Here is a 14,258-nt window from a genome sequence, read left to right as displayed (position 1 = left end):
TGAAAACCTTTAGTTTAGTTTATTTGTCATGTGTACAGGGCTATCCAATCACTTCAGATAATACTTTGCCTGAATACAATCAATCCAAACTTAAGTACCAAATGTAGAGCAAAGAGAAAGATACCAGTGCAGAATATTGTTTCACAGCATTGTAGCATAACGGTTCCAGAGAAAAAGTCAAATGTATGCAATGATGTATTTGGAAAAATTAGGAGTGTACCGTAGCTAATATTAGGATTGTTCAGAAGTACGATAACAGAGGGGAAGAAGGTGTTCCCGAGAGTCTTGGGATATGCTTTCAAGCTCAAGACACCAAACAACTGTATGTTTTATCTTATGTTTAAACTTTTATGCGCTAAATTGACATTATGTTACCTGCGCAACAAAAGCCTTTTCACTGTACCTCGGTACACGTGACAATAAACTAAACTGCTATGTACATTTTTATAAAAGCAAATATCAATAAATGGTAGATTCATTGTGACTTTTTGTCCGACAGGCATATTTTTGCAGAGTGAACAAAAAGCCTTTAAAATAGCTACTGTGGATCCCATCCTACAACTAAAGAGAGACTTGAAACAAAAACAAATTGAAATGCAATATTATCCTTTGCAGCAAAGCATCGAAAAGGACATAATTAATTCCAGCCAGATATTGCAAGAGGTGAGGGAAAATTTAATTTGACTTTGTGTACACTTAAAGTTTAATTGAAATTTGTTAACAAAACTTGAATTTATTTATTCCTACCTTTATATTTAAGTCACTGCTATGATATACTTGTTTGTATTAATGTCTAGCTTTTGTACCTATCTTAATTGATACTGAAAAGTCATTGTAGGAAGGAACTGCAGATGCTGTTTTCAACCGAAGATAGACACAAAAAGCTGGAGTAACTCAGCAGGACAGGCAACATCTCTGGAGAGAAGGAATGGGTGACGTAAAAAGTCATGTGCCTGTAATAGAATAATACTGTATAGAATCGTTTGAACAAATTACTTAAGTATAGGTCATTGTAGTCTGCCACTGGCGTAATAATAAAATAAAATAATCTTGAAGATGACGGTGCCATCAGAAACGAAAGCACGTTTATCCATAATGTAAATCAATGATTATGTATTACAAGATAAGAAGTGTCACAATACGGCATCCCTCAAGGAAATTTTTTTAGATTCCTTTGCCATTGGCAATCCTTCTAGTACCCATATGTTGCCATTTTATTGCAGCCTGAGCCTCAGCATAGCATTTCTTGTTGACAATGGGAAAGACAATCATGGTTTAATCTAATCTTCAGTGCTTATTTGTAATTTTGTTGTTTACCCTGCAATGTTTTACCACTTTTCAGTTTTCAGTGAAGTGCCTACGTATGTTCATCCTAACAATACTATCAATTTGGTGGAACTAAACATTGATATTTATAGTCCCAAAGCAACATTTCAACTGTTAATGATCCTGTACTGCTAATAAAAAAAAACACTATAATTTTTCTATCAGTTTCCACGGCCTCAGGATCTCAAGAACACTGCAGGGAAAATGTATACTAAAACTCTTTCCAATCGTGTCATGAGCGTTTTTATATGGCCTACTGAGAGGGCCGATAGGATGTTGGGCTAACATCTTTTCTGAAAGACAGCATCTTCATTGGTGCAAATGTCAATTTAATACTGCAATGAAATATTACAGTACATTATTGTACTGATCCCTGGAGTGGGACTGAACACTTAATCTTCAAACTCAGTCGGTGGCAATACTTTGTGATCAAGTCAAATGAAGAAATAGACAAAGGCCACTTTAGAGAAACCTATCCAGGGTATCTTATAAACATATGGCTCAGTGACGATCTCACATGTTTGTCTTACATAGTTTGTCGAAAGGCGTTGTTCGTTCATGTATCAGAGCTACAACTAATTTATTTATTTTTACATCCAGAGATATCGTTCTGTTAAGATAGGTGAACTCCAGAACTGTGTTTAAATTCATTTTTGCCAAAGGCAATCAATAGGATTATTTAGTGAATTAAATGAAAAATAAGCCTGGAAATGGAAAATATAATCTTCAGCATGATTACGTTGCAGACTATTTAACATTGTGGTCTTGGGATTTGATAATATCCCTATAATGAGGTTTGTATCCCAATAGCTTGACAAAGTTCCCTTAGTACACTTTTCAACATAGCCACTTCGGAGAATGTGTAAGAGCAAAACCCTGGGCATAATCTTGCTTCACATCATTCAAGACGGGGAGTACTTAGAGCATTATCAAAACTATAGCCACCACGGAGTGGCTTGAGAGACCAAAAACATTATTGTCAATGGCTTGGGGACATTTTCTTTGCCAACGCTAATTTTGAATTTGGTGAGATATGAAAATATCCTTATGACTGGAATTGTAATGTTTGGGGGATAAAATGGAGAGAGTAGGCCTAAAAGCTTCTCCACCCATAACAAGTGATGACTCGAATAATTTGTATGGAGGCTGCAATTTTATAAAATTATGAGACAGAGGAAGACAGCCAGAATCTTTTTCCCAGGATGGAAAAAAAAATCTAATATTAGAGGGCATTGCTTTAAAATGAGAAGGGCAAAGTTTAAAGGAGATGTGTGGGGCAACCTTTTTACACAGCGGGTGGTGACTGCCTGGAACGCACTGCCGAGGTTGGTGGTTGAGGCGGATATGATAGTGGCATTTAAGAGGCATTTGGATAGACATATGGATATGCAGGGAATGAAGGGATATGGATTATGCGCAGGTCGATAAGAGATGATATTGGCATTGTGTTCGGCACAGTGTTGTGGACCAAAGGGCCTGTTTATACTTTAGAGATACAGTGTGGAAACAGGCCCTTCGGCCTACAGAAATCGGGGCGAATTGTGATCACCCCGTACACTAGCACTATTCTACGCACCATGTTTCCAAAGCCAATTAACCTACAATCATGTACTTCTTGGGAATGTAGGAGGAAACCGGAGCACAGGAGGAAGCCCACGCAGTCACAGGTAGAACGTACAAACTCCATACAAACAGCACCCGTGGTCAGGATCGAACCAGGGTGTCTGGCGCTATAAGACAGCAACTCTACCGCTGTGCCACTGTGCCACCCCATTGTTCTTGTGCTGTACTGTGCTATGTTCATGCATATCAACAATTGATAGTGGAATCACGAGTGGAATATCCTTGTTTGTAGATGACATTGTTGGGAGTCACCTTTATGCAGTATGGATGGAAGGATGAAGTTACCAAGGGGCATACTAAGCAACTGAGCAAAACTCACAGACAAAGTTTATGAATGTAAGAGGGGCACTGACATGGGATTTGGGAAAGAAAATCCAATTATTTATTTAATGATAGAAACTTAGACCTACGGAGGGGCAAAGCTATTCACATGGTTAAGTTACTCCAGCATTTTGTGTCTATCTCATGGAAACAAGCCTATTGGCCCAACGAGTCCACCTGTTCACACCAGTTTTATTTTACCCATTTTAGCATTCACTCCATACACATTAGGTCAATTTTACAGCCCAATTAACCTCCAAGGCCACACGTCTTTGTGATATGGAAGGAAATTGGAACACCCAGAAGAAACCTATGCGGTCACAGGGAGAATGTGCAAACTGTGCAGCAGCTCTTCCAGAAGAATAAACAATATTCCACAATGGTCAAGGTTAACTGTCAATGCCAGGGTTGATTGGCCGTAATGAAAACTACCAACTCCAACTAAACTCCGCGCTGTATGGGTTGCACTAAGGATTTTGGGCTTTGTTTTGTTTTTGCACTATATTGTTTTTATTATTTATTGAACTTTGTTTTTGTTGTGTGATCTATGGAGATGCACAATTATTTGCGCGATTCAGTCCCTAAATGCCTAATTTATCTTGGTGTGATGTTATCAAGTTGCTTATGAAACAATATTCATAAAATTTCAATGAAATTAGGTGGAATATGTGAAAGAACAACAAAGGACTATAACAGACAAGCTTGAACAAGAGAGACAGATGTTGGAAGAAGAAATCAAAAATAGTGAATTAGAGGTAAAGGTTTTATTTTCAAAAAATAAAAATGAGCAGATTTTTGATCTTCATGTGGTTGCAGGAAGCTACCTTTATCTATTATTTAGATTTCACAGTTAGCTCTTTTCAATATTAGAAGATTGGAGAGAACTTGTAGTAAGGTCATGTTTTGTGAGCACGTTATGTGTTTGGTTGATGGCACATCCTTCCAACCAATCATTTGCTAATTCAGAGCATATGGAAGCAGTTTCCCTCAATCATTGCCATCATGTATACGAGATGCTGCAGATTTGATTAATTAAGATAGAGTTCTGGAGTCATATAATTACACAGCACAGAAAAGGCCCACAATATTCATGCCGACCTTCCATAATCCCCATTTCCTGTAGTTCCATGCCTCGCCTTTTCCAGTGCCTGTCTAAATGTCTCTTAAAAATAGTGAATGTATCTGACTCCATCTCCACTGGCAGGGAATTCCAGATATCACCACTCTATATGTAAAGAAAAATATTCCCATTAAATTTCCTTTAAAATGTAATCTTCTCACCTTAAACTGATGTCCTCCTATTTTTGAGCAGAAAAGATTTTGACTATCTACCTTGTCTGCCTCTCACAGTGTTATACATCTCAATCAGTACACCCCTCAGCCGCCTTTGCTGGGAAACAAGACCAGCTTATCCAATTTTTCCATTCTAAACTAAAGTCCTCCAATCCAACATTCTGGCGAATCTCCTTTCAACTATCTCCAGAGTAACCAAACCTTTCCTATAATGTAGCAACCAGAACTGTACATAATACCCTAAGTGCAGCCTGACCAGTGTTTTTAAAAGTTGTAATTAAACATTCCACTTTTATATTATACTAGACCAAGGAGGTTGCGGGGGTACACACACACTATCCACCCCCCACACGCACGCAGGGTGGGAGGAGAGAGGGGGGGGGTGAGAGGGGGGGAGGTGAGAGAGGGGGGGGGGGAGGGAGGAGGGGGAGGGGGGGAGGGGGGAGAGGGGGGGGGGGGGGGGGGGGGAGAGGGAAGGGGGGTGGAAAGAGGGACGAGGGGGAGAGAGAGGCCAAGGGAGGGGAGAGGAGGGGGGGGTGTAAAGGGGAGAGAGAGAGGAGCCGACCGACCGACCCAAGAACTTGACGGCTTCAGTACAAGGCCCGACTTGCTCGTTCTTTCTGCGTCTTTTGGAGCGAGGGAGCGGCGGGCAGGCGTTCTTTTTAATAATGGGGGAGAGGAGGGAGAGGTGGGGGGGGGGGTGACGTCGCCCGCAGCACGAGCAAGACGGCAGCAAGCAGACCCATTGTGACGTCATCAGCGAAAGACAGTCGTTTTCTTTTCAAAGTTTTGTCAGATTTTTGAACATTTTCAGTAATAACTTGAGAAATAAAGCATGAAATTTTCAGATAAGGCGACTCCATGGGAAAAATCTCTATCGGAATATGTAAAAATGTTACCATTGCCGCATCGTTTGTTCGAGAAGATGTGATTATACACAAATACACACACAAATAAATATACAAGATCAGACAAGATAGTTACTAGACCAAGTGGGACCGTTGGGTCCCGTCCCCTCAACGCGTGGTTGCAGGGGTGGGGGGCGGCCTGCGGTGTCACACACACACTAACCACCCCCACACACATACACACACACACACTAAACACCCCCCACAAACGCACACTAACCACCCCCCTTGATATTATATTAATATTATTCATTCGCTCCTTTTAGTCCATCCCCCGCCCTATCCACTCACGCATAGCCCCCAACACGTAGGCGCGGCTAGGGAGGGAGAGGGAGAGATGGCAGGAGCAGAGAGAGGGCAGGGGCAGAGGCAGGGCGGGGACAGAGGGCAGGGACAGAGGCGTGGGAGTGCGGGATGGGGGGGGGCGCGTGGCGTCACAGGGTAGGGCTGGTTCCCAAACACAATACTCCCTCACTCCAGCTCCAGGCTGTGCTGCTGCCCAAATCCAGTCACTGGGCTTGGCCTGCGGCAGCAACCTCCCCACCATGCGCCAACCCAGGACGAGTACAGGCCCCGACTTGCTAGTTCTTTCTGCGTCTTTTTGAATAACCGGGGGGGGGTGGTGGGGAGTGGTCGGGGGGGGGGGGTGACGTCACTCGCAGCGCGAGGAAGAATGGCATGGGGAGCTGACCCATTGTGGCGTCATCAGCAAAAGCAGTCATTTTTAAATTCAAAGTTTAGTCAGATTTTTGGACATTTTAGAAACATAGAAATTAGGTGCAGGAGTAGGCCATTCGGCCCTTCGAGCCTGCACCGCCATTCAATATGATCATGGCTGATCATCCAACTCCGTATCCCGTACCTGCCTTCTCTCCATACCCCCTGATCCCCTTAGCCACAAGGGCCACATCTAACTCCCTCTTAAATATAGCCAATGAAGTGGCCTCAACTACCCTCTGTGGCAGAGAGTTCCAGAGATTCACCACTCTCTGCGTGAAAAAAGTTCTTCTCATCTCGGTTTTAAAGGATTTCCCCTTTATCCTTAAGCTGTGACCCCTTGTCCTGGACTTCCCTAACATCGGGAACAATCTTCCTGCATCTAGCCTGTCCAACCCCTTAAGAATTTTGTAAGTTTCTATAAGATCCCCTCTCAATCTTCTAAATTCTAGAGAGTATAAACCAAGTCTATCCAGTCTTTCTTCATAAGACAGTCCTGACATCCCAGGAATCAGTCTGGTGAACCGTCTCTGCACTCCCTCTATGGCAATAATGTCCTTCCTCAGGTTTGGAGACCAAAACTGTACGCAATACTCCAGGTGTGGTCTCACCAAGACCCTGTACAACTGCAGTAGAACCTCTCTGCTCCTATACTCAAATCCTTTTGCAATGAAAGCTAACATACCATTCGCTTTCTTTACTGCCTGCTGCACCTGCATGCCTACCTTCAATGACTGGTGTACCATGACACCCAGGTCTCGCTGCATCTCCCCCCTTTCCCAATCGGCCACCATTTAGATAATAGTCTGCTTTCCTTTTTCAGCAATAACTCGAGAAATAAAGCCTGATGTTTTCAGATAAGGCGATTTTGGAATCCACGGTAAAATGTTCACTGGAATATGTAAAAATATTACCGTTGCCATGTCGTTTTTTCGAGAAGATGTGATCGCACACACACACACACACACACACACACACACACACACACACACACACACACACACACACACACACACACACACACACACACACACACACACACACACACACACGCACGCACGCACGCACACACACACACACATAAATACACATCCAAGATCAGAGTTTTATAAGTATAGAGATATGATGCTTGACCTATGAAGGCAAGCTGTTGGCAAATACCTAGGTTTAATGGTGGTTGTGGAGGTCCCTTCTCTAACAGCTGAGGGTTGGTATATTGAGGAAGTCATGTTCAGATGTACCCTGAATTATAATAGACAATGAGGCACTGAGCCACATTAGTGTCTGGCACAGGCTAAATTGGTAATTCTTCTCAGGTAGAAATTGGCTATTCTTATCAGATAGAACATTTACCATTTTTCTTGGCATTGAGTACCATTACCTTGGCCAATTTTTTCACCAGCAATACACTTGGAAATACATATGAACTTGAACAGGTACATAATATTTAATGCGCAAAACACAAATTACTGGAGTAACTCAGCGGATCAGGCAACATCTGTGGAGCGAATAGATAGGCAACAATTTGGGTTGGGGATTCTTCGGTCTGAAGTCTGAAGAAGGGTCCTGACCTGAAAGGTCTTCTGTCCATTCCCTCCAAAGATGTTGCCTGGCCTGCCGAGTTACTCCAGCATTTTGTGTTTTGCTCAATATTTCAGCATCTGCAGCTCCTTGTGTCTAGATAATATTTCTTTTTTTTATGAACTAGCAGGAGGCCACTCAACCTATCAGGATTTTTCTGTCTCTCAGAAATCTCATCAATCTTGTTCCCCCACATATTTTCTTATAATCTATTCTTTTACACATGGAAATTAACACTGCCCGGCTTCTCCCTACATCCAACTGCATGGGGGTAATTTACAATAGCAAATTAACTTACCAACCAACACACTTTTACAATTGGCAGTCTTATCAGAGCAACCAGGGAAATCAAACACGTCACTCTGTACAGACAGTACTGGAGATTAGAATTAAGTCCAGGTCATGTGAGGCACCTACAATAACTGCAGCACCAATTGTATAGGTTTGTCAAAGGCTTTGTATGCTGTAGCAAAACACCTTATAAAGTCATTTTGACATCTACAAAGTACAAACCCTCCCAATATTTAGTTGTAGAAATTGTGCTAACATATTTGGAACTCCTGTAACAATTTCAAGATGATCTTTGAATTTGTGCACAACCTACCCAGAGAAAAAACTGAAATCTCTTCTTATTTCTAAATAAGTTTAGTTTAGTTTAGAGATACAGCAAGGAAACAGGCCCTTTGGCCTACCGAGTCCACGTCAACCATCGGTCAGCGGTTCATACTAGTTTTATGTTATCCCACTTTTGCACCCTCTCCCTACACATTATGGGCAATTTACAGAGGCCAATTAATCTACAAGCTCACATGCCTTGGGATGTGGGAGCAAACCGGAGCACCTGGAAGAAACCCACGCAGTCACAGAGGAACGTGCAAAATCCAGACAGACAGCATCTGTGGTCAGGATTGACCAGGAGAGATTTGGGTCTTTGGCGCTGTGAGGCTGGAGTTTTACTTCATTAGTTAATCATCGGGTAATGTTTTTTTTCACAGCCAATCTATTTTATTTTAGTTTAGTTTTGAATATTCCATGCCTGTTACGTTATTGATCCTGAGCAAATAAACAAATACTTGCAAAAACTGGTGTTAAAATGGCTTTGCTAAAATCCATATGTATTAACAATTTTACCAATAAACCTAGTCTCTGTGACTGCATAGACATCTTAGCATCGAGCTTGCCAATGTGTTATAAACAATACAACACAATAATACTTTATACAATACAATATTAGCTAATACTTTATTAACCAAGTATGTTTTGCAAGATATGAGGAATTTCATTTGCCAAGTCAGTCATACAAATAAAAAGCAACAGAATACACCAAATAAATTTTAACATAAACATCCACCACAGTGACTCCTCCACATTCCTCACTGTGATGGAAGGCGAATAAAAAGTTTGATCTCTTCCCTCCTTTGTCGGGGTCCTCGAGCCTTCCGTTGACGGGACGATCTTACTCCCGTAGCTGGCAGCGTTCGGGCCCTCCTCGTCAGAGCGATCACTCCTGCATCAGGGGATCTCAGCTCCCCCGCGCCGAGCGATCAGACCCCGGGTGGAGCTTGTCGAATCTTCTGCGTCGTTGGAGCTCCCGACATCCACGGTGTCTCCTGAGACTGTAAGCTCTCGATGGTAAAGTCCTCAGGCTGCGGAGCATTGATCCCAGGCAAGGAATCGGCTCCGATGTCAAGTCCACTCCCCACGGTGGGGCTCAAAGTCAGTCCCGAGTGAGGCCTCCAGCTCCAAGATGTTAGACCACAGAGCGACTGGAGATATGATCCAGGAAGTAATCGCATCTCCGGCAGGGTAAGAGACTGAAAAAAATAAGTGAACATTAACTTTCAATACAAAAAGTTCATATCAATATGCAAATATAACTGCAAACATATTTTAGGCAATTTCAAAAGATTTACCAGAAATTGTAACTCTCTGATGTGGCAAAGATTTGCAATTTTCAACCATCATTTACAAGATCTATGGAGATTGAATGGTAATGATATTATTTCACACATTATTAGAATAGTGAAAAATTGCAAGGAAGAAAAGTAACACTATTCCTGTTTTAACATCCAATTAGGAAGAAATTCCCCATCATCTTGATGAAATTCCAGAGGATGTGCATTATTTGGAATGTCCCTACCCTGATTTAAAGGCCTCTGTCCTGCAGGAGTTCCAGAATCTCAATGCGAAATATAAATTTCAGCTAGAGGACATCAATCATCAACTTAAATTTTCAGACAGGTAACTCACAAATATTCAAAGGATGAGTTATGAAGGCAGTCCACAAATAATCTTCCTGTTATGTTTTAGAGATACAGTATGGAAACAGGGCCTTCAGCCCACCGAGTCCACACCGACCATTGATCACCCTTCGCACTAGTTGTATGTTATCCCACTTTTTCATCCACTCCCAACACACGAGGCACAATTTACAGGGGGCCAATTAACCTACAATCCCGCACATCTTTGGGGTGTAGGTGGAAACCCAGCTGTCTCAATTTTCAAAATATTGAATTTTCTTGACGTCTTTGTCATTCACAGATATTGACAATCTTAAGTATTCTAATAAAAAGATTAAAAATAGTCATGCATTTTAAGAATTATTAATAAAGCGGCAAGACTATTGGAGCACTTAATGGGCTCATAGACCTGCTTGCATGCTGCATCTTGCAATGTGTACTATAAAATCTTCTTGTAGAATCTTTTTTATTATTTATCAAGCTTATATTTATTTTATCCGTGGTATTTGCTCAATCATTTGCTCATATACATCTGCGTGACATCTTTGCGAATGCATGTTATTTGTGATGCCTTACAATTGTGGGAATCCAGTAACTCGTGCAAATCAAAGAGTTAATTTAATCGGTAAACAATTGCACTTATTTGCCTGCCAGCAAACAAGCATCAATCTCAAGGTTTATAAGTTGGAAATTGCAAGGTCATGCACTTGAACAATAATTATTTACAAATTGACAGCATGGTGCATTCCACTGATCTCTTCCCCTTTTACATTGCTCTCAGTTTTGTCCTGCATCTTGTATAGACCAGTGATCACTGTCACTAGTTCTATGTTATCCCACCTTCGCATCCATTCCTTACACACAAGGGGCAATTTACAGAGGCCAATTAACCCACATCTTTGGGATGCAGGAGGTAACTGGAACACTTGGAGGAAACCCATGTGATCACAGGAAGAACATCCAAACTCCAAGCAGACAGTACTTGAGGTTAGGATCGAAACCAGATCTCTGTCACTGTGTGGCAGCTGTCTACTAGCTGCACAACTGTGGAAATTTCTCCATGGTAATCTTTACCTATTGTTCTTCTGGCCCTATTTATCATTATACGTCCATTATGTTTTACTTCGTTAAGTTCCGGTATCATTTTGTGTTTATGATGATTAGCATGTCTTCTCTCAGGTATTGTGGTTGGAATGAAGAAGAACATTGGACTTTTCAAGTCATCGCAGATCTGTATTCTCACGAGACAAATAATCGAAACATGCTTTACTTGGACATGATGATGAGGTTTCTACCACATAAATCCAAGCAAGATACGGTTAGTCATTTAGATAGAGGAAGATATGCATGGGTGCAAAATGTTACCTAGAAATAAGTTTCTATTTGTTCACATAAGCAGTATGTAACTGCTTGAGTTCCTTAAATTGCCAACTTTCCAACCAAAGCCTAGCTGGGAATGGAGTTGAAATCAAAGATCAAAGAAGATTTACGAGAATGTTGTCAGGAAAGGGCCTGAACCATGGAGAGAGAGATTGTGCAGGCTTGGACTTTATTCCCTGGAGTGCAGGAGGCTGAGGGGTCAACTCATAGAGGTGTATAAAATGGTGTGGGGAATAGATGGGGTGCATGATGCGCAGTCTTTTTCCCAGGGTAGGGGTATCAAGAACTAGCAGGCATAGGTTTAAGGTGAGAGGGGGGAAGATTTAGAGGAAACTGAGTGGTAGCTTTTTCAGGCAGAGGGCAGTGGATATACGGAACAAGCTGCCAGATTAAGTAGTTGAAGCAGGTACAATAACAACATTTAAGAGATATTTGGACAGATGCATGGATATGATAGGTTTAGAAGGATATGGGTAAACACAGGTAAATGAGTGCAGGGAATAGTGATATGCATCATGTACAGGCAGATGAGAAAGGCCAGTTCTTGTGCTGCACTGTTCTATGTTGGTGCCTCTTTCTTCCATCTCTGTCTATAAGTTGGCAGCACCGACTGATGATCTGACTGGCGGAAATCAGGGTGAGGGATGGAGCAATAGGCATACTTAATGGTGGTGTAGCAGTGGTCTAAGTGGTCTGTGACATTTAATGATAATAACCAAGACATAATTTATTTCCCCTGAGCCTCTGCATTGGGAAATCTGATGAATGAAATTCCCTGCCTCAAGTCCTTTTTCTTAAGTGCCCACCAGCGCTGATTGCGGAAGTTTTTTAATTCATTCAATATTGATGAGTGGAAGTTAGCATAAAAAAAAGTTTAGCAATTTTGGTCTGGTGAGTGAGTGACAAATGTGACAAACGTAATTTGATATTATTTAGCATGACATATAAAAATCTAAATTTCAAGTTGCTGGAATGACACAGCTCTTCTGGAAGTAAGATCATATTATTGTAGTCGTGTCTGTCCTCTGATACTGGGTGACGCAAGTCATTCTTTCATCTCCGCAACATCGCCAAACTCAGACCCTCTCTCACACCGCCCGCTGCTGAAAGACTCATCCATGCCTTCATCTCCTCCCGACTGGACTATTGCAACTCACTTCTCCTTGGCATCAGCTCCAGCTACATCAACTGACTCCAACTGGTCCAGAACGCAGCCGCCCGACTCATCATCCACACCAAATCCTGGCATCACATCACTCCAGTCCTCAAACAACTTCACTGGCTTCCCATCTCCCACCGGATCACCTACAAAATCCTGATCCTCACCTACAAAGCCCTCCACCATCTGGCCCCTCCATATCTCACTGACCTCCTCTCCCCCTACCAATCCTCACGGTCCCTCAGATCCACATCAGCTGGTCTCCTCTCCATCCACAAGTCCAACCTCTGCAGTTTTGGGGACAGAGCTTTCTCCAGGGCAGCTCCCAGGCTCTGGAACTCCCTCCCCCAACTGATCCGCAATTCCGTGTCCCTCACCATCTTCCAGTCCCGCCTCAAGACCCATCTCTTCACCTCTGCCTATCCTTAGCCCCACGTGCCGTCCCTTTTCATCTGTGCATTAATTGCCTCGTACTGTGTTTTGTATTGAATTCTGTATTTACTTTGTTTACTAGTCATGTCTCTACTATCTATTTCATTCCCTTACATGTTTTTCCTCCACCTACTAAATTTTTGTAAGGTGTCCTTGAGACTCTTGAAAGGCGCCTATAAATAAAATTTACTATTATAATAATTATTATTATTATTATTATTATATTTACCATCTTCAACCCTAACTAATTATCTGACTTGCAGGTAATTTAGTATCCCATAAATATATTCCATTTATTATAATTTTTTTTGCAGCACTGAGTTTAGAATAATATCAATTAGCAAGATAAGATTATGAGGAAATCATGAAACTTTTGTTCCAGATTGATCACTGGAGATTGTGGGATGCCTTTCAATATAAGAGAAAGCAGCGGAAAATTCTAATTCAGAGCTGGGCCCGAGACAAGAAAGCCTTGCTGATAAAGACGATGATGATATTTGCTGAAGCCTGTATTGCTCATGAGGTTGAGGTTTTACAAGCCCACGACAGACAGAAACAGCAGGAAATCTGTGCTGAATTAAATCAAAAGGTGAGCAGAGATATTGATTTGCAGAGGCATTAAAATGTGGTTGCAGAGCTAAACTGAGGAATTAGCATATATTGATGGATGGGAAAGCTTTACAGGGAAATTGGCTAAATGCAGGAAAATGGGACTAGCTTAGATGGGGCGTCTTGGTCGACATGTGTGAGTTGGGCCAAAGGGCCTGTTTCCCTGCTGTATGACTCCATGTACCTATTCATCTATTCTAACATGATACATATCATTACCTTTAGTATATCCTAACAGTATCATTAATACAGTGTTGGTTCTTTCCAGGTTCAACAAATGCGTGCGCATCAAGAAGAAATGGCAAGGCTGGAGGCTGCTATTGCTGCCCAAAAAGCAGAGAGAGAAACAGAACAACGTAAAAAAGAAGCAGAAAGGGAAATGTGCCGGAGAGCTATTGATAAAGAAATAGTAAGCGATCTGTATATTGCAAATTGTTCATTCATAGCCCTGTTGCTTGCTCCCATGTTTGTAATTGGTGGCATGAAAATGACACGTAGAGCTGATTTAAGTGTGTTTTCTCACATAGCTCTTTGCTATACGATCCTCAATGACTTAAACAATCACAATATTTACTAGCCATTGAGAATTAATATGTATCTTACGTACAAGTGAATTGAGGATGGCATGTACGAAAATTGAGAGAGGCTGAAACAGACAGATTAATATAA

General features: G+C 41.8%; 1 protein-coding gene across 3 annotated transcripts in view; it reads left to right on the top strand.

The window, feature by feature from the left end:
- The window catches only part of LOC129698808 (coiled-coil domain-containing protein 148-like), a 66,107-nt gene that overhangs the window by 38,564 nt on the left and 13,285 nt on the right, over window positions 1–14,258 (top strand). For 2 of the 3 annotated variants that reach the window (XM_055638097.1, XM_055638100.1), the window contains 6 exons: window positions 500–663; window positions 3,930–4,025; window positions 9,847–10,010; window positions 11,189–11,327; window positions 13,363–13,569; window positions 13,858–13,998. In XM_055638097.1, the coding sequence (XP_055494072.1) occupies window positions 500–663; window positions 3,930–4,025; window positions 9,847–10,010; window positions 11,189–11,327; window positions 13,363–13,569; window positions 13,858–13,998 (911 nt within the window). The remainder of the gene's footprint in view (window positions 1–499; window positions 664–3,929; window positions 4,026–9,846; window positions 10,011–11,188; window positions 11,328–13,362; window positions 13,570–13,857; window positions 13,999–14,258) is intronic. The other variant, XM_055638098.1, reaches the window with a different exon arrangement.

Source organism: Leucoraja erinacea, chromosome 7 (assembly GCF_028641065.1).
Source record: "Leucoraja erinacea ecotype New England chromosome 7, Leri_hhj_1, whole genome shotgun sequence".
Classification (NCBI taxonomy): Eukaryota; Metazoa; Chordata; class Chondrichthyes; order Rajiformes; family Rajidae; genus Leucoraja; species Leucoraja erinaceus.
This window is presented reverse-complemented; position numbering and strand designations above follow the sequence as displayed.